Source organism: Kryptolebias marmoratus, linkage group LG1 (assembly GCF_001649575.2).
Source record: "Kryptolebias marmoratus isolate JLee-2015 linkage group LG1, ASM164957v2, whole genome shotgun sequence".
Lineage (NCBI taxonomy): Eukaryota > Metazoa > Chordata > Actinopteri > Cyprinodontiformes > Rivulidae > Kryptolebias > Kryptolebias marmoratus.
In genome coordinates this window covers 25,977,216-25,996,712 of record NC_051430.1, presented here as the reverse complement: position 1 = coordinate 25,996,712, position 19,497 = coordinate 25,977,216, and the positions used below count along the sequence as shown (strand labels likewise).

Below are 19,497 nucleotides of genomic sequence, written 5' to 3'. Positions count from 1 at the left end.
ATGTGGAAATTGGTCCATTTGTCCAATTTCTTTGTTTCCCTGTTATTCACTTAGGCCCAATGATCAGTTCCTTCTTTTATTTTTATTTTTCTGAATTTTATTTCTTGGATCAATCATAAATATTACCGGCTTCTGAAAAAGGCTGAAAAATGATCACTAGTGATGTTGTTTTTAAGAACATTGTGACATACCTCAAAAGAAAAAGAACAACAGACCAAATCACTTCTTTCTTTGGAGTGTATAGCATATGGCGTTAGTTGTGTTGGTGGGGTTTTTTTTCTGGTGTCTTTTTTGTATTGTGTACTCAATTGTTTTTAGAGTCTGATAAATATAAAACAAATTTTAAAAAAGGAAGAAGTTGAGCAAACAACAGCAATCAACCTGAAGAAGTGGAAAAGTTCAAAGAGTCAAGAAAGCATATTGGGAGGAAGAAAACGGAGAATGTGGTGAGAAGAACCAGAAATGTGCTGAAATAGAACCAGAAGAACCAGAAATGTGCTGAAATAAATTAAATTAAATTAATTTAAAAAAAAAAAAAACTTTTCCTCTTACCTCAATGTAAACTGTTCTATGTTCGAATCTGTCCACATGTAGATGCCAAATGCTACTGTCTTGCCAACCCAAACTGGACTGGGTGGCACAAGAACCTCCACATTTTCGTCCAACTGCAATTTTTCTCCTTTGGCAGAAACTGAGCCCATGCTCATCTCCACAGAACCAGCTTTCAGCATGTCCTGAAGGCCTCCATCCTCTAAGGGGCTCCACTGTCCTCCAAAACCCATGCCAAGGCCTCCAAGAGGCCCAACATTTGCACTCTGAGCTTTCCATGGCTCATTAACAATGGAGGGACACTCTTGGCCAGCTCCTTCCATTGGTATAATTGAGTAATAGACTTCCACTGGTGGTAGAGTCACGTCAGGAGGTCTTCTTCTCACTTGTGATGGTGTAAACCAAGCTGGTGGAATCTCCAGACGAACAACACAGATGCCAGATGGTCCCATGAGACGGCAGCCTGCTGAAGGCGCTGCTTCAGTGATGTCACGGATGGCCAAGGCTCTCACACATGGGAGAAGGGATGGAAGAGGAGGGTCAGGCTCATCCCAGCGTCGCCCAATCAGATAAAACAGAACCTAAGGAGAAAATAAATACGTGTAGAGTCATTATGGCTCAAGTTGGACAGCAAGGTGATATAAATAAAATAAAATAAAATAAAAGTCATCTAAAATGTAATAAAATACGAGTCGTTATTGCCTCACAGCAAGAAAGTTTCAGTTTTGAATCTCGGTTCAGTCATGCACTTTGCGTGGTATTGTCATGTACTTTGTGTAGTTTTTAATTTCTACTTGTTTTTTCCCCCACAGTCTAAAAACTTTTAAATTTTAAAATAGCAGCTGTTTTGGTTCAGAAAAAAATACTGACATCTATTTTCATAGTATCATCAACTGCCAATACCTGTATCCATGGTCTTGTTGACCCCACTTTTGGTACCACCACTTGACCTTTGACCCTCCAGTTCAGCGTCACCTGATTGGTTGAGATCAGCAGATGTGGTTGAGGACCTTGAAGGAGCTCCACAGGGATTGGCTGCTCAATGCTCAGATTTCCGTAGCTGCAATTGACACTCGGCAGGGCCTGTGGAGCAGCGATGCCTGGCTCCAGCTGGTGAAGAAAGAAAGGCTCAGTCCGCGATGACAGGCTGCCATTTCGCATGACCTCCTGATTAGCTTCCCGCAGGAAGAAGGCGGAGTCAGCCCCACTGAGCTGGCACTGGACTGGGAGATAGGTAGGGAGGGAGGAGGTGAAACGAGGCTGGGAAGAGTCCGACCCTCCGCCTGGTCCACTCCCTGCTGCTCCCGCTGGGCTTTCAGACACTGAGGAGAGAAAAATGACAAGGGAGGAAAATTGGAAATAAGGAAAAAAGTGAAAAGGAGAATAAGTGGTTGACAGCAAATAAATGATACAGGGGGGAAAAAAGGATGCGATGGAGAAAAAAATAATTAAAAAAAGATTAACTGCATTATAATTATATGAAAATGCAATGCTTATAATGCTCCTTCTGAAAGCAGCTAATAAATTTAAATAAAATTACAAGGGCATAAATCAAAGGCTTGTTTACCTCTGAAAAGCATATTTGTTGCGTTCACACACTAATGTAAACATATACACTCATCTATCAGTTTTCTCAGACAAATTCACACATACATCACTTCCCACTGACACAGACACAGGCCATAATATATGGTGTTTTTTAACACATTTTCTCCATGGAGAAATGATGATAAAAACAAGCTCACAGTTGTGTATACAAATGATTGACTCTCCATCACAGCTTACATTAATGCATCACTTTTTTCACACCAATTCAAAGAGCAAAACAGCTGCATAAATGACTTATTGCATTTACCAGACATTTCATTATCATTGGGAATTTGGATAGAAGGATTACTGGGATTTTGTGGGGTAGTATTTCATTTTCAAAGTTGGGATGAAGTTCCAATGTTATGTTGGGAATTTGAATAACTAATCTTTATCCTCCATCTGTTTGGCTAGTTGGCGTTGCATTTTGCAAGGCGCCAAACCACAAAACTGCTCAGTTATTTTAACCTTTCTGAGTGTGAACGTTAGCTAAATACCAAGATGGCCCACAATTAACTATTAGTCTAGCAGATTTCACAAATAGCTTACTTTTTTCATTGCAAAAGTCAGATTTCTGTTCTCAAAGCCCTGAAACCTATTTTTATAATAAACAAAGTTTAAAAGCAGTTTTTCCAATCTTACGTTTGACATACTTATTTATTTGGAAATGTTTAAAATAATTTCCCTGCCCTAACTAAAACCCATTAATATATATATATATACACACAATTGAAACAGGACAAAGTGTTCAGGCACACTATATTAGAGTGATTGAGCATTTTATTTGTTGCTCTTTTCAGTGTTAAAACTAAAACTATAATAACACAACATAAGATTCGGTTCTTGGGGCTACATTAGATTGATGGGGAGCCTGTGGTGAAGGCTAAATGATTTATGGTGAGCATCTATTAGTGAGAAGCTTTAGCCTGATGGCAGGAAGTTGTCCTCCAATTGGAGGATTGGTGGTTTGATCCATGGTCTCTGCAATGTGCCAGAGTGTCTTTGGGCAAAACACTAAACACCCCCCACTTCTCCCAATATGGTTATCTGTGTATGAGTCAGAACATAAAAACGCAGCATAGAGTGTAAATACAGCTTAAAAAGCACTGTATGTGTATGAATAAGGAGCGTGCTGTAAAGTACTTCAGCGGACCTGGATGAGGTTAAAAAGGTGAAATATAAGTGTGGATCATTTAGGTTTAACAGTTATTTATTTTAGCTTTCAGTTAGACCCCAAAAGCTGATCCTTTAAAAACTAGCAACTGAAAACAAAAGTTACTGCAAGTAATTGAAGGTATATGAGTGCACGAGGAGCTGTCTCTATTCAATGTGAGTGACTGCTAAATGTTTCAAAAAATGGGACTTACACTGACATTGTAAACCCCTTTCGTTCTAAAAAGTACAGTTGTCAGTGACGTGAAAGAGCAGAGCAATTTATTTTACTGTAAGGATTGCAATACAATTTCTAAGTACTATGAGGACAACAGGTTTCATATAATAACTAAATCATAACAATTTTTCAGTTATTTAAGAACATTATAGATATGTGTATTAGACCAAAGGAAAGCTAGTGGGTAAGCAACAGTGAATCATATGGACAAGTTCACATTATCACAATTTTAATGTTGGTGGTATTAGGTTATATAGACATTTTAAATTTTAGGGCCTCAAAAGAACTTAGCTTTTTCATTTTAAATGATCTGTCTGTGCATTACAACATGCTATAGACAATAGATAGACATTTACTCCAAGCAAAAAAAGTTACGTTCCATGTTGCTTATGAAGTCTATGATTTCTGTTATTTATCAATAGCAACCAAACTATAGGTTTGTGAAAGTGTCATCTGTTAGTTTTACCTATAAGTCAGCACAGTCAAAAACTTGGAAAATCAAACTGTTTTACAAGACAAACTACTATATTTTCAATCAACTGTGTATTAATGTATCACAAGGAGTATATTGTGTCAAAATGTATGTGCAAGCCTCCAGTCAACAACTAATATCAGCTTATAAGGACATACTTACATAAAATGAATAGTTAACATTGCAAGCAATGCTGTAAAAATAAGCAGGAAATATGGCATCCTCCCATACAATTGGACAAAAAGATTTCCACTAAAACCACCCTGAAACAAAGAGAATGCACACATACGGGGGGAATTTGTGTGGAAACGTGCGCGTCTGTATTTTTTGTGTCCTAGGGAAGCAGAGTGTGAAAATATAATGAGGTTGGGACAGAATAGCACTGTCTGGGGCAAGTCTCACTGAGGCGACTACACAAAAAAATAAGAGCAGAGAAATAAACTGATACCTCAGTGTAAAATGAATAAGCAGGCAGGTTTTGGTTATGGTGCGTGGGCACGGAGGGATAAGTTTAAAGGCTGAGAGACAAGCAGAGGGAACAGAAGACAGCAAGCGAGCTTTAAAGGAAAGAAAAGGAAGGAGGAGGAAGTAAAAAGCAACAGAAAGTAGGAGAATGAGAAAAAATATGATAAAATATCTGCAAAATGTTGCAGAAAGACAATGGTTTGGATGGCTGAAGATAGTGGTAATTCTCTGTTAGACTCAGTGTCAGGATTTAGTTCACCACAAGTGTCACCAACTTGTTTCAGGCCCTTTTGAAATGATGTATGTAGGGAACTGTATGAATAAAACTTAGGATTCAAAGTTCAGATGCATGCTGACAAGCAAAAAACTTAAAGCGCATGCCTGCAGCATAGAAAAAAAAATGCTTCTTTAAGTTTTGGAGGCCACTAGCATCACAGGTTGAAGATCACGTGCAAGAAAAGGCTGTCTGAAATGTAATGCATTCTCATGTGTGGTTTGAAAAAATAAATCATTAGATTTAGGTCATGTGGTCAAAAACACATCAGCACATTAGACCTCACAACCTCTGTGCTTCTTCATTCTTTTCCTACCATTCTGGGTGTCCTTGAGGTGCCTGCATGTGTGTTTCTGTATCCACAGGAATCCTACAAAGCATATGTCTCAGTTCTGTACAGGGACCTTGAACAGCTGACATACATACACATGCAGAGCTTCCACACGCAGGCAAAAGTTGATCCTTGGATGAGATCAGGAGCATCGTAAAAAATGAGTAAAAAGACAACTTCCCTCTTAATAAGTTAATGTTTTTGTTTTCTTTAAACATAATAAACTTTAAAGTGATAAAAAATGTTTTGCTGTGTCCTTTGCTATATTTGCTCTTGTCATACTACAGCCAATATAATATCAGAATTGCAATCAAATAGTAAAATTAATTTATAAAACAGTTTTTTGCTACTTTTGTTAACTCATAGACCTACTTTGGCTCAATAGGTGGCGCTATGCTACAAGTCAGGGTTGGCACTCCATCATCCTTGCAATGGTATGCCTTTGGCTAACATTAAATCTGGCATAGTCCAGATTCCCTGGCAACATTACATTGGCAACCAAAAAACACAACAGGAGTCCATACCCGCTGTGTCCTGCTGCACAGTGCATCTGTGTGTGTCCAAGTGGATTTCAGAGCACTCTGATCTTCATAAATGTGCATGCATGGAAATGACAGTGTATGCTGCATGTTCAAGACTTGAAATGCACATATATGTATTCTCACAGAAAGGAGATTGTGACTGAGAAAGTATAGCGAACATGAACCTGCTTGTCTTTATGTGTGTGTGCGTAAACTTGGACAGGAACAAAGCCAGATGTACAGAGATTTGACAAGGCCCATCTGTGATCCTTCCTCCCCCCCAAAAATGCCCATCCTGCTCTATTTCCAAGTACACACACACGCGCACACACACAGCTAGTAATCAAAACACATTGGAGCGTGTAGGACAGAAAGAAAGGGAAGAAAGAAAGACAGCAAGAGCAATGCCAGATGGGTGTGAGTGAGAAAGAGAGATACCAAGGTGTGATTATAGTATCAGTGGTGCTTGATATTGTGTTGGTTAAATATTGAGTCAGATTATTATATTTAATTTGAGAGAGGCACACAGAAGCACAAATGCACACATTCAGGGCTATCTTTTACATTATCACAAAGTGTCTGAGGGTTGTATATGAGCATGTGTGTCAAGGCAAATTTAATGAAGTGTCTGAAATGACAAGTTATTAAGCTGAACAAACAAATGCATAAATATAAATTTGAATATAAATACTTTTTTCTTTTAGGTTCTAGTTTTCCCTGCTTCCTTATCTGAGCCATCAGTCTAGTCCAGTGCGCCAGTCTTACAATTGTTTGCTTTGTTTTGTTTTTTTTCCTTTTGAGATCTCTTGAAAATTCCTAGGTCTACTGAACAGAAATGTTGTGCAAAGTGTGCAAAAACAAACAAAGAAAAGAAACTATTCTGCTGTTGCGTTTCGACAAATGTGAGTTGTTGATCCCGACTAAAATGTCCATATTTGAGAAGTTTTTGATGAAAAACATCAAACTGGCAGTTTGTTTTTGCCTGATGCAACACAGGCTGAAAAGAAAATCCATCATGGGAGAATTTTCTGAGAAGAATGAGCAGCTTTGATTAGAAAGATGGCACACTATCTGAGAGTGAGACAGGATGAGACAGAAAGAGGGGGGACCTGCAGACAGATACAGTGAGATAGAGATGATTTGAGTTATGGAGGAAAGAAAAGAAAAAGTAGTGAGAGGAGATAACACGGTGAAACAGGATGAAAGAGGGATGAGGTTTCTATTTCTGAGCAGCGCATTCATCACAAGTACAGAGTTTATTTTGGTGGTCCCTTTTTCTTGTTCTCTCAACAGTTCTTTCTTTGTCTGTCTCTCTACTATCCCACACAATCTCTCCTCATTGGTGTAAATAATGCTGTGATATTTTCTTTGTTTGTTTGTTTGGTTTTAATTTGAAAGGGAAGCCCTAATATGTTGGAGGTACAAGAGTGGAATTGCTTTCAGGCCTATGTGATTATTAACAGGGTAAAAATGGATGAGGACAGATGAATTTAAGTTTGTGGACTTTGAAAATGCGCTCTCAGATTGCAAAACAGTAGCCTCAAGTAGGACAGAACAACATAAATATTTTTTTTATTTATACCACGTTTAGTCAAGACCTTTGACCTGATCGTTATTGCCCACCACCGAAGGCAAAAGGTGGTAATGTGTATGCCTGTTTTTGTGAGTTTATTTGTAGCATTAGCAAAATATCTCACCACTGAAAATCTCAGGAAGTAATCATTGAACGGACATATACAAATGATTAATTTTTGGAGTCAACCTCATTCAAGATGGCCCCACAGCTAAGCAACCTTAGTCAAGACAAATAAAAGGCTATAACACCACATTTTATTTTTAGTTTGCAGATATTGAGCTCAAATTGGATGTGGTAGTAGCTGAAAGGTGTTCCCATTACAACTCTGAGCATGAACTGATCATATGAGAACTGTTTTTAAAACTTTACTATTAACTATTGGAGTCAACTGTGCCTGTCTGTCTATGGATTTTAATGAAATTCTCAGAAAGTAATAACTGAGTCTACTTCTACAACTTATTAACTTTTGGATTCAATTCAAGATAGCTGTGACGATCAGCTGTCATGAGCAAACACAGAAATAGTTGTAACTCAGCTAATTTTACAGTTACTTAGCTAAAATATGCTCTGGTTGAGGATGACCATAATCAAAATAATGATTTTTTTTTTGTGTGATATTTGATAGCAATGGGTATGTTATCATATTCCTAAATTTTCATCTGACACATATTACAGCTGAAAGGTGAGCAAGTTCACCTTGTTGTTACATTGTGTTTTATTTAGGTTTTACAGATTGTTTTGTCATAATTTGAGTAAGTGTTAAGTATAAAATTATCTTGTTTCAAATCATTGTGCTCACTGCTAAACTTGTAATTGATGACTAATTAAAACTCTTTCCAACATAAAAACTTTTTTACTGTTCATTTTGCTATAGCCCCCGAGTCGCCTACTGAATTCTGCCTACCCTTTGTGTAAAAATTCTCGATACTCCTACACACCCTTTTTGATTTATGTCCTTGTCATTGGGCCAAAGATGTCACATCTCCAAAGCTCCGGTCTGACCAACATTTTGCTCCCTTACTTCTAACCCTTAACCCCTCTTTCTCAGCCCACTTGTTTGGGTCCAATATCCCTCCTTTCACATTTTATCTGTCTGCCTCTTTTTCTCAATTTCTTTTGTACACCTCCAGATATTCTCTTCTTCCCCCTCAGCTGGTCTCTCTGGTTCTCCCATTTGTTGTCCTTTTTTCCCCTGCCTAATGGGAAGAAAAGTTGGCATGCCACTGCTACATAATCACCTCATGTAGCAAAAATAATTTGCCAACAACATTTAACTCTTTACATCACTCTCTTTTTAAGTATAGATTGGGGAGGAGCAGACTAAAACCTGGAAAATGTCACATGTGTTTTTTTGCTTCTAAACCCAGATATTGTTTTCCTTAAAAGTTGAACTTTAATCTATATGTGATTCTCCCTATTCCCTTTAGATCTTGTGTATCTGTTAATACCTTTTTGTTTTTTATCATTGATACTGATCTAATTCAAGCTTCCAGGAAATCTCCCTTTTTTATTCTAGAGATAAGAAATTAACTTGTTTAACTATCCTGACAGTGAAGGGTAAAAGGGTTGAATAAAAGTTTTGGAAAATATAGATGTCACTTTTGCAACTGTGACTTGTGAGAGTGTGTGAATGGATGTGTCTGCCAGGGTCAAAACACATGGTCCTTTCGTGTGTGCGCATGCATGTGTGTGTGTGTGTGTGTGTGGCAGGAGAAGCAGAGAAGTGTAAAGAGCAATTTCAAATGGTCACCCTACAACTGAGAGAAACATTGGCAAACAAAGAAAAGACCTCTCACAGAGGAAGTCGAGCAACATCGACAGACATGGATGAGCATGTAAAATCTTAGCGGCTTACAGAGACACGTACATATTTATTTATTTTTCTACCCAGTAAACTGGATGCTGTAAATTATTTGGGGTTCTTGCAAAATTAGATTGGAAAACTAAAAAAAAAAAAAAAAGAAAAAAGAAAACTGCCCAAACTTTGCAAACAACAATTATATTTTAAAAATATCACTAAAAGTAGAAACTATCCAAATTTTGTGAGAATCCACACAGGACAGAAACCATTTAGTTATGATGTTATAGCCTTTATCTAAAAATAATCACGCATTTACTGTACAATGCGTGGAGATGGCACTTTCACTGACAATTTGCCTAAAAGGCATGTATATGCTCTTACTGGAAAAGGTATACAATTTTAATCCATCAAAAGTGCTTATATTTGGTGTCCTACAGCATTTAAGTCTAAATGTGGTCTCTAATAAAGGTTGATCAAGAAAAGAGATGTGAAGGAAAGTCTTTGTGTGTTGGGACAAGATCTACTAGCTATGAATACTAGACAGGGATAAATCTACTGGTCCTTGGTATTGTTCAATTCTATACTTCGGTGATCCAAAGCCAGTCGACCAACTTGTAAAAGCTGCTTATAAAGGGCCTAAAAGACTTGCTGCTTCAACTGATTTAATAGAGCAATAAAATCAAAGTAGCTATGGGTAAAAAAAAAGAAAGTAGATGAAAAAAATACTTTGAGAAGAAAAAGATACGGTGTCAAATAATTGTGGTTTTAGGAGGAGGTAGGTTTTAAAGAAGAAGATGGGGGAAAAAAGAAAAGAGCGAAAGGACAGTTAAATAAGAGATGGTAAAAGTAAAGGACAAGCATGACAGAAACAGACAAAAAGTGAGTCACAGCTTAAGGACAAGGCTGTAGAGTAGGTTGGAAAGTGAAGATGAGTCCTGAGAGGAAATACGACAGTTGGAGAAGACAAAGGTAATGGAGATAAATGTTGAGAGGAGCAGAAGAAAGAAATGAATCGTGGGGGAAGGGACAGTGAAGGAGTAAAAGAAAAAGAAAGGACAAAATCAGAACAGAGAACTGAAGGAGGTGGCTGAGGAGAACATTAGCAGTAAGCATTATTTTTTAGTTCAAATTGAAAGTGATAAAAAGATTGCATTGCTGGCACAGGTCTGACCAAACATATGAGCAAAAATGATTCAATAGAATCAGGCTGTCAAGTGTTTTTCAAATTAATATTTAATATATATATAATATATAAATTAATATATTGATACAAACAAACAAACAGGCAAAATGTACCTTCTGTATCCTAAATTTTATACTTAGGTTATTAGCGGAAAAAAAAACAAAAACAGAAAATTAAAAAAAAATGAAACGAGAAAGTCACTTAAGATTAAAAAAAGACTAGAGCTTTTTTAAATGTACTTCTTTGGCTATCCAAACCTTAGATTTGTTTGGTAAATAAATGAAGCCATTCTCTTAACTTGTAGCATACAAAATACTTGGTTTAATAAAGCCACATAAATGTCTTTCCTATAGATTCAAAACACTAAACTTCAGTTTAGCATGAGGGTCAAACTTGAGTGTAAGACATTTGTAAGGAAAGGAACATCATCTATACAAACATGGCTCTTTAAACGGTGTTGACAGTTCAGCTTCATATATTTCGTAGTTGTTATGTTTACAGATACATACAATATGACTTACTCAAAAACTTCCACTGAACTGGAAGCCTTACAGATTACCTTTGAAGTAAATACTGAATCTGAGTAAGGTTACATCCTGTTGCAGTGTGGCGTATTCAACATCTAATTGCAGTCTATTGATTTCCACTTGGACAAAATGCTATCCTTCCTCAGGGCTGTTGTAAAAGGGGCTTTATACCATATAAGGGTAAGGCTCGCCTAAATGTTGTGTTACCTTGGCTGAATACATTGCAATAAAAGAAACAATTTCTTTCCTTTGAATTTCTCACAGTAAACTGATTTCCTTTTGTTCTAAACATGCAAAAACTGACTTTTAAATAAAGCAGGTACAGTTTTGCATGCACAACCAATAAAATTTATTAAAAACTTTAAACTTTATCAAGCTTGCCAGATTAATTTTGGGAAGGAATATATTTTGAACCCTAAACATTATCTTGTCAAAATCTAAACATTTTCTTTTGGTTTCTGAACTTGTCCGAGTTCAGTTCAAGCCTAAATTTACATAGGAATTTGTTTCCTAGTCATGAAGTTTTGAAGCTATGAAGTTGTGATCTTTACACCTAACCAAAGACCAGGTACAAAAAAAAGAAAAAAAAAGTTAATAAGAACCAAGCTATTCGAATAAAAGCCTCATAGTGATATCAAACTCAAGTTTTATGTTAGCATCTTGTGATTTCTCTTCACCTTCCTTCTGAAAGAATTTTAATTGTACATAAAATAATTGAAATTGGAGTTTAATTTCAATATTAGCAAAAGATAGTCAGCTCTTGTGTTTATTAGCAAATCCATCAAGTGGCCAAACTTCTATATTTGATTTAAAACAGCTTTATCAAGTCAGAAATAAAAAATAACTAATAATTTGATAAAGCTATTGTGCACATAAATGACATATAATGCAACAAATAAAGAAGTTGATTTGAGAATCAACCCATTGAAATGCCATTTAGGTAAAACCACAATATATTCTTTATTTATCTCAGAAAGTGAAAGCTAAGGTATGAAAACCTAACTAACTAATGTGTTGGGTATTCACAAATGTATTAATAACTTTACTTTCTTTATTAAAACTATGTATGAAAACATCACAAATACTTGAGCACCGTAGCATTGCCTTTTAACAAAATACTACTAACAGCCCAAGTACACACATTTACAACTCACACACTATTACAGTGTCCCAAATGGATCGTTCTGTATTGTTGTTCCCAGGTTTTTAAATTTTAAGATTGCAGTACTAATGAAACTAGACATTATACCTCAATGGAATACAGTGTGGAAAAAAATAACATTGGCACAGCATGCCCCTGTAATCCCTCATTAATCTGTCTACAACTCTAATCTGATTAGTTCAATCTGATAAATGTTCAGCAGTTAATTACAGGAATCTAGTGCGAGTAATCTGATTCTCCAATCAGAGGAGGATTATTACACATTTGACAGTCTCCTCCCTTTCTATCTGCCCTGAGTTTCCTGAGTCTTTATTAGCATCATACTTTATCACACTTCTCCCCAGTTTTGCTCGGCTCGTTTAGCTCTGTTTCCATGCGACTCTTTATCTGCCTTTCATTGTCTATCAGCCTCCCCCCTTCACATCACCCTGCTGTCATCAGGCTCTTGTTCCTGTTTGTCATTCACTCTATGTCTTGTAGCCATTGATTTCTACAACAGCTACCCAAACACAAACTTAATTAAGTCTGACAAGAGCATGTATTTTTAGTATTTTTATTGCTGCATCCAAACGACATGCACCCGTACACAGACAAACAACAGAAACATTTACTTCTTCACACTCAGCCACTTAAACACATTTTAATCTTTAGTGTTTTAAATCATTGCAGTATGGTTTACTTTCTTTTAATAAAAAGCTGGAATCGTTGCTGTCACCTTGTTCAACCCTGACATTTTGTAAGCATTTATGCTCCAGGAGGGTGTCAGGTTGTATCAATAACATGTGGAACATTCCCCACTGATATGCAGATACACACACATAGCAGTGAAGTTCATTCTTTCTCTTAATTTGCTGTCCTTTAAGGTAATTACACTTGATGTTTACCCGCACTGACCTCCAGCTTTAAATTACCCTTGTAAAAACAGTGAGCAAAAAATATTTCTATTGTTTTGTTATTGTTGTTTGGGCACACTTCAGTCTTATTTATTTCCTTCCTGAGGTCATCTATCGGAGAACAGCTGTGTTCTTTATGCAGATGTGTGAACTAACACCCCCTAGAGTGTCACATGTTGATCAACTCTGCTTTTTAGAGTCAAATTTCAAAGTAAAAGTTTTTTAGTCTTTGAGTTATATTTTTCATATTTTATTTATCTCTTGTTTATTTTTTAACAAACGCCAAATTAGCAGTGGCTAATTATTATGGGCATGTTTAAATCATATACCACATGCAGCGTGAAATTAAGTGACATTGTTAAAGGGATTAATTTGTAACATAATCTCAGACATACATGGAATAAGCACAGTCCGTTTCACAATGTAGTTTGGACAAATGCCAATAAACGTTTTAAAATTACATGCTGCCAACAGGAAAACAATCATAATGTTATATTACAGGGTGTGTGTGTCATGTTAAGGTTTAAATACATATAAACATTCCTGCAATTAATATATTAAAATCTAAAAGTGCAAAGAAAAATGCAACTCAAAAAGGTTCAAAATTTAGGCAACAAAACAGAATCTTTCAAGATATTTTGGAAACTCTCTCACAATTGCCGTTTTTCCAACTAGTTTACCTTTTGTAATTGCAGTGGATCATGCTGTTAGTTAGTGAAAAATGTTGCTTTCATAGGCAGAATTGAATTAGTAAAAAAAAAAAGCTCTGAACAATGAATTCTGAGACTTTGCATGCCTCTACTCTGCCTCCAACATTCAGTGGTTTTAAGAGATTGTAGTCATTTTGCACATTTCTATGAGACCAGGAAAGTCTAATGAACAACATTTCAAGCATTCATCACTGACAATACAGTAAAGCGACACGAGTAATGAATGTCTTTTAGTTTTTGACCTTGCATTTTATCTCCGTTTCCTGTCATCTAAGTTCTTTAGTCACTCGTTTAACAGCAGTATCAAATAAAAATGTAATAAAACCATTAAAATCAACATGGAAAGGTCATTCATTTGGGAATCACAGATATATTCATTTTAAGATTTGAGTCAAATTAGACCATATTGCATTCTCAACGCATCTTTTGACTTTCAATTTCTTGACTTTCTGTTATTAAGTACTCACTTTCGGAGCCACCTTTGTTACCACTCCCGTGTCTCTCCCCTTTCTGCAAGCCTATTGAGGTTTGATTAGTGGTTCTTAAAATAAGACATAAAATTTTAAAATAAAGTTCAAAACTGTTATTTTTAGTTTGAAAATTTTCAAGAATCACCAAGTTTCCGATCGAGGACATAAAAAGATATGCACAACATCATGCCTCCACTTTATATATTCAGTCTATTTACTTAATAACAAACCAATTTCCAGATCAATTCAGCTATGAAATTAGAGACTGGCTTTGTTTACACAGAGGACAAGAGGCATACGCCACATAATTCCTAATGAGAGTAATGTACATTTTATAACACTATAAGTATGTTCAAAGAGCTGACCAGATTTTAACTTTCAATGTACAGTTTTTGAGAGATTTTATAACAGCAATCTTGCAGGCTTAGTTATAAAATGTGATTGATTACCCCTCTTAGTCAAGTTTAAAGTCTCTGCAAAAGAGTTAACATATTTTGCTGACATGAACTAAAACATAAGACTGTCTGACAAAGAAAAATGCTCCCAATTAATCTGAAAGTGTATGAGGAAACACCCAGTGAATTACAAAATAATCTGTCATACCTGCATCAACAATTACTAATAACTAAAACTTTAAACCAGGGTGATGCTTTTGCCTCTTTTTAGGCTGATAAAAATTAGTAATGATAAAATACAAGTATACAAAGCTGTTTAAAACACATTAAAGTTCTGTCATTATAGGAAATGTTTTATTCATCTGCAACAACTGCTACAATTGATTATTGAGCAATTACTCTGTAAGAAGCTGTTTGCTCCGACTCTGAACAGGTGATGCATTTATATTGTACCTTTTAATGTGAGATATCTTTTGTATCTTAATTATTATTGTTTTGTGTGCACTGTTGTGCCTTTTCACGTTAAATAAAAAAGCTTTTGAGAAATGAATGAATAATGAATAGATGAAACATTTGTCAAGATCTGAAATGAATGACAGTGTTGTTGGTTTTTTTTTTTTTTTTTTACAAGTTCTAAAGGTTGTTCCAGTTTGTGATGTTAAAAAACCATTGAGTTTGAGAGCTAACACCCACCAGATGTTGTTGAGATGTAGCTGTAAATAAGTCCGCCGAGCAACATGGCAGGCAGCCAGGCATCATTTAAAGTTGGTGTTTGTGTGGAGATGAGAGAGTGTAAGTGGCTGGTTAACAACTGGACTTGGCCAGCCGCTGCAGCCCGAGGCCAAAGGCATGAGTCGCCTTTTGGAAAAGTGACAGAAATAAAATGAGGCAGAAATTGTAGAGAAAGAAAGGATTACAGCAGGTCTGATAAAATGGCAAAATATGTTTGTTATAAAGCTTTGTCTTTCTTATCAAAAATAAAGAACCTTTGGACATTAAAAACACTTTTAAATAAATGCCTTGTATTTCTTGTGTTGTATGAAGTGTGAAGTATGTGTACCACACCAAATTTAGAAGAAAGTATCTATACAGTTGACCAAGTTAAATCAATTAGAACAACTTCAAGTATGTGGTGGGGATAGCTCTAAGCTACTAACACCCCAAATTGTAGCTCAGTATCTCGAAAATTGGCTGAATTGTAGCCATTTTTGTGTTTGCTAAGTTTGCTTACCTGTGTCAACAGCTTTGAATCGAGTTGACTCTCAAAGTTAATCAGTTGTGGATGTTTATCCAGTGATATTTTTCAGACAGTTCCAATAAAACCAGTGGTGAAAGGTAGTTTTTGTTATTATTATTATTCCTACAATAATTGGAAACTGATTTCAGTTTTGAGGCTATTCGGTACAACAAAACTTCACTGACAAATTTTCAGTAGGCTAAAACATGCATCCAAATCACTCATACCTGTTGTTACACCTCAGTCATTTTGATGGATCCACATATTCAGACACACACATTCAAACAGCAGTCATATTATGCATAAATCCAAGCTGCCTTGGACCAGAATACAAATCATGACCTATGTAGCCTGTAACCCGCTGATAAATAAGATGCAGCTGTTGCTGTCACTTATGCAGCCTGGAGCCTGTTTTATTCTTTTAAATAGTTTTAACCCATAAACTACAAGATTTTGGGTGTGATCCATGTTCCTTTGAACTGATGTATGAACTTAATAATGTAGTACTGTACCTAAAATGTGATCAACAACTGAATATAAATGTTTGAAAATGATAAAAACAAATCAAACACTTTGAACTATAATGCCAATTTACCTACTAAGTTAATCTAATTAGAATCACTTTGACATGTGACTTGATGCCACTGCAAGGGATGCTTGCTTTTTTTTTCAGAATTTCCTTTCTAAAATCTGTGTCAATATAAAAAAGCTCCCACAGTGTAGCTCACCTTTCAGTTTTTTAGAGTACTGGCATGTTGGTGCACTTTGGTTTAAACTATAGGTTCTTCGAAAGCAAATTAGTATTTTTTTCCTATATTTGTAAAATTCTTTCTGCAGGAAGTCCTTGCACTTCCATCATGTGAGACCAAAAGGTCACTTTGCTCTCCATGATTTTGTAGAGACGTAAAATGGCATCATTGGACTCTGACAAAGGTGGTCAGTCAGTCCTGTTGTAAAGCTGTTGTAGCATTTCCATAATTGTTTTTTTTCTCTTAGCTGAACTAATCTGCATCTGCAGTTTACAACTGTATTGTATTGACATGCATTGGTGTTGCAAAGAAATAGTTGCTTCTGTTGGGATTTGAAAACCCCATTATTTCTTGTACACAGTAACCATTACAGACTTACAGACAAGTAAGTTTCAGGTAATAATGTTACACCTTTTCCCACCCCTCCCCTTTCCTTTTTGGCACAGCATTACAGTCATTAAACTTCATTATAGGGACAGTCTGTGCTTTCACAGAGGTGTGTGTGTGTGTGTGTTTTGGAAGGGCTTGGAAGAATTCGGAGTGAAGGATGGGGTGCCACCTGCAACTTTACTGTGGTCAGCACACATACACATTCACATTAATGTATTTAAAGGAAAACAAAACAACCTTATAGCCACAGTTCTGCTACAAAAGTGTGGCAGCGTGTGTTGACCAAGCCACAGCTAAGTTATTTAACTTCATCGCAATTAAAACTAATAAATATTTTTGCCAGTATACAGCATTTCCAAAACAGTTAAAATTCTCTAATTTAGGATTTTGTATCATTGTTATAAAGTGACACTTTTTTGCAGAACCATCATGGCATCCTGCAAATGTTGGTGTAGGGAAAGGTGACAAATAATATGAACATGCTTTCCAAGGGACTGGGTGAAAAACAGATTGATTAAATTCAAACGTAAACTTCAACCAAATAGATAAACCCCATGAAACTGGTCAGGGAATGTCACACCTAAAGCTCATTCATTCCAATATGAAACACTAATTGGTTAAAACTATAAGAATCCACATGTGTATTGAAATAATAACAATAATAAACAATTTCAAACTCACACTTAAAATATATCAATTTTAATTAGTGAAAAACACAAAACCTTGCATAAAAACAGCCACTGAATAATCCCTCAACAAACAGTGGAGAAAGAAAACAAAAATCTTTATAGTAACTGCATTCATAAGACCAAAGTTTTAAACTAATTGAGGTCAAAACACAACTAGAAGCTCATGTCAACCCCTCCAGAAATGTCCTAATACACGCAACTCCTTATTAGGGACAAAAATACACAAAGGAGGTACAGATAGATAATTAATGTATATACCAGTGGCATGCTGCGGAAATGACATGTTGCAGATTCACATCAATTTATTCATTTAGATCTGTCTGAGCAAAGAATTTAATTGTACATCTATTTTTCAAGTCTTAATATTGGAGTTTGAGTTAAGTGATTTTCAAAATAAAAGCATGCGAGACGAAAAGTGTTAAAATGTAACATTTTAAATTTTTTAACCATTTAAAAATAAAAATAAAAATCAGGGTTTGCTGTCATTCAAACACACTTATCTGCAAAAGTGTAAACATGCAGACAGATAGAGACACCTTGGAAGCCACACATCTACACCCAGAGCACACTTTCAGTCACACGTTGCTCTTTCTAAGATCTCACCTTTTTCAGCGTGTGACAGAGGCAGAGATCACTCTCACTTGTCACCACCGTGTCGCACCTGCAGGTGTGATGATGTCACAGACAAGCAACAGCTGTACGGCTATTAAGTGTTAATTCTGTGTATGGTGGTGCACAACTGTCTCTGTTTGTGTGTGTAACTGTGTGTGTGTGTATCAAATCTTTTCTGCCTTAAGCTGCCAGATGGCTTACTGCTGGTTGAGAACCAGCTTTTGCAGAATTGACACAAACTTAAAATTTCACCTTTTTTTACTCACATATGTACCCACTGGCGTGCATTCTTTTTTGTTTATTTGAATGCCTATGACAGGCTCTTGAAAAAGAAACACTGTATGGGTCACCTTACACGTAACAAAACTGTTTCTGTTTTAACTAGAAAAGGTGTGCAGTAAATTTGTTTTTAAAAGGATATAAATTTCCTTATTGCAAAACTTTAATTACATTTTTTTTCCTTTATTAAAAAAATAACTTATTTGATTCTTTACTGTATCACAGTTTTTGGACTTTGTCAGTTTTTTCTTAAATTTCCAGTGTAGAGCATTTAAACTCAGCAACTTTTTTTTTGATTCAAAAATCGTCCGGGTTTTACCTGACAACTCCAGTTGCATATAAGATAAGTATTTATAAACCACTCCAGATACTAAATTGTTTATCAAATTCTGTTTTGGCTGTAACAGTATGAATAGAACATGACAAAATTAGGAAATAGAATAAAACTTGAAAACATAGAAGACCTAGATTTCATTGTTAAAACAATAAAGGTCCTCATTTACTTGCAGTTAAATAATTTCTCATTATTAGTTCACTGTTAATTTAATGTATTAACTTTCCAATTTATATCTTTTGCCAAATCTTGACAATTTAAAAAAGTACAAACAGAAACAAAGAATGAGAGTCTTACGTGTATGAATTTTTGCTATGTGCTTCTGCTTGTGCTCCTTTCTGTGTGTTCACTCTGGGTGTGACAACAGCAGACAGTAGCAGTGGGATGAATGTATAAGTGATGGATGATTAGCATAAACTAGCCGTCTCCACCTTTATTGCTTCACTCTGCATTCATTTCACTCCATCAGAGGCCTGTTTGCAACCAAATATAAACAAACATTAATAACTCGAAGGTTGTCTCACCTGATTTTAATAATACCACATTTCTTTTATTACTGCCAACATATTTATTCTTGAAGAGAGTAAATCTTGGGTTTGAAGTTGCCATTGCCAAACTTCATAAGAGGGAGATAAGTAAAACTAAGGCATCTGAAGTTCTTGATATCTTCAGAGAAGAGAAGGAAGATACTGATTACAGTCATGAAAAAATGTTGGCATCACAAAAAGAAGAGACAGGGGTCGATATGTTCCATCTAATTATGTTATTGTATTTTTCATTGAAAAGAGAGCTTCTGTCCATTAAATGTACAGAATTCATTCTAACTGTTTGCAGCTGTCAGAAAGGATAATGTCAGTGTACACTTGATTCTGTCACATCCTGGTTGCTTTAGACGTGGGAA

The 19,497-nt window shown here is 35.9% G+C and overlaps 1 protein-coding gene across 1 annotated transcript in view; it reads right to left on the bottom strand.

Annotated features, from left to right (window-relative positions):
- Positions 1 to 19,497, bottom strand: part of si:dkey-215k6.1 (transmembrane protein 132C) — a 203,626-nt gene that overhangs the window by 125,004 nt on the left and 59,125 nt on the right. The window contains exons 2-3 of the mRNA XM_017412446.3: positions 1,453 to 1,871; positions 553 to 1,130 (exon numbers count right to left, since the gene is read on the bottom strand). Coding sequence (XP_017267935.1) covers positions 553 to 1,130; positions 1,453 to 1,871 — 997 coding nt within the window. The remainder of the gene's footprint in view (positions 1 to 552; positions 1,131 to 1,452; positions 1,872 to 19,497) is intronic.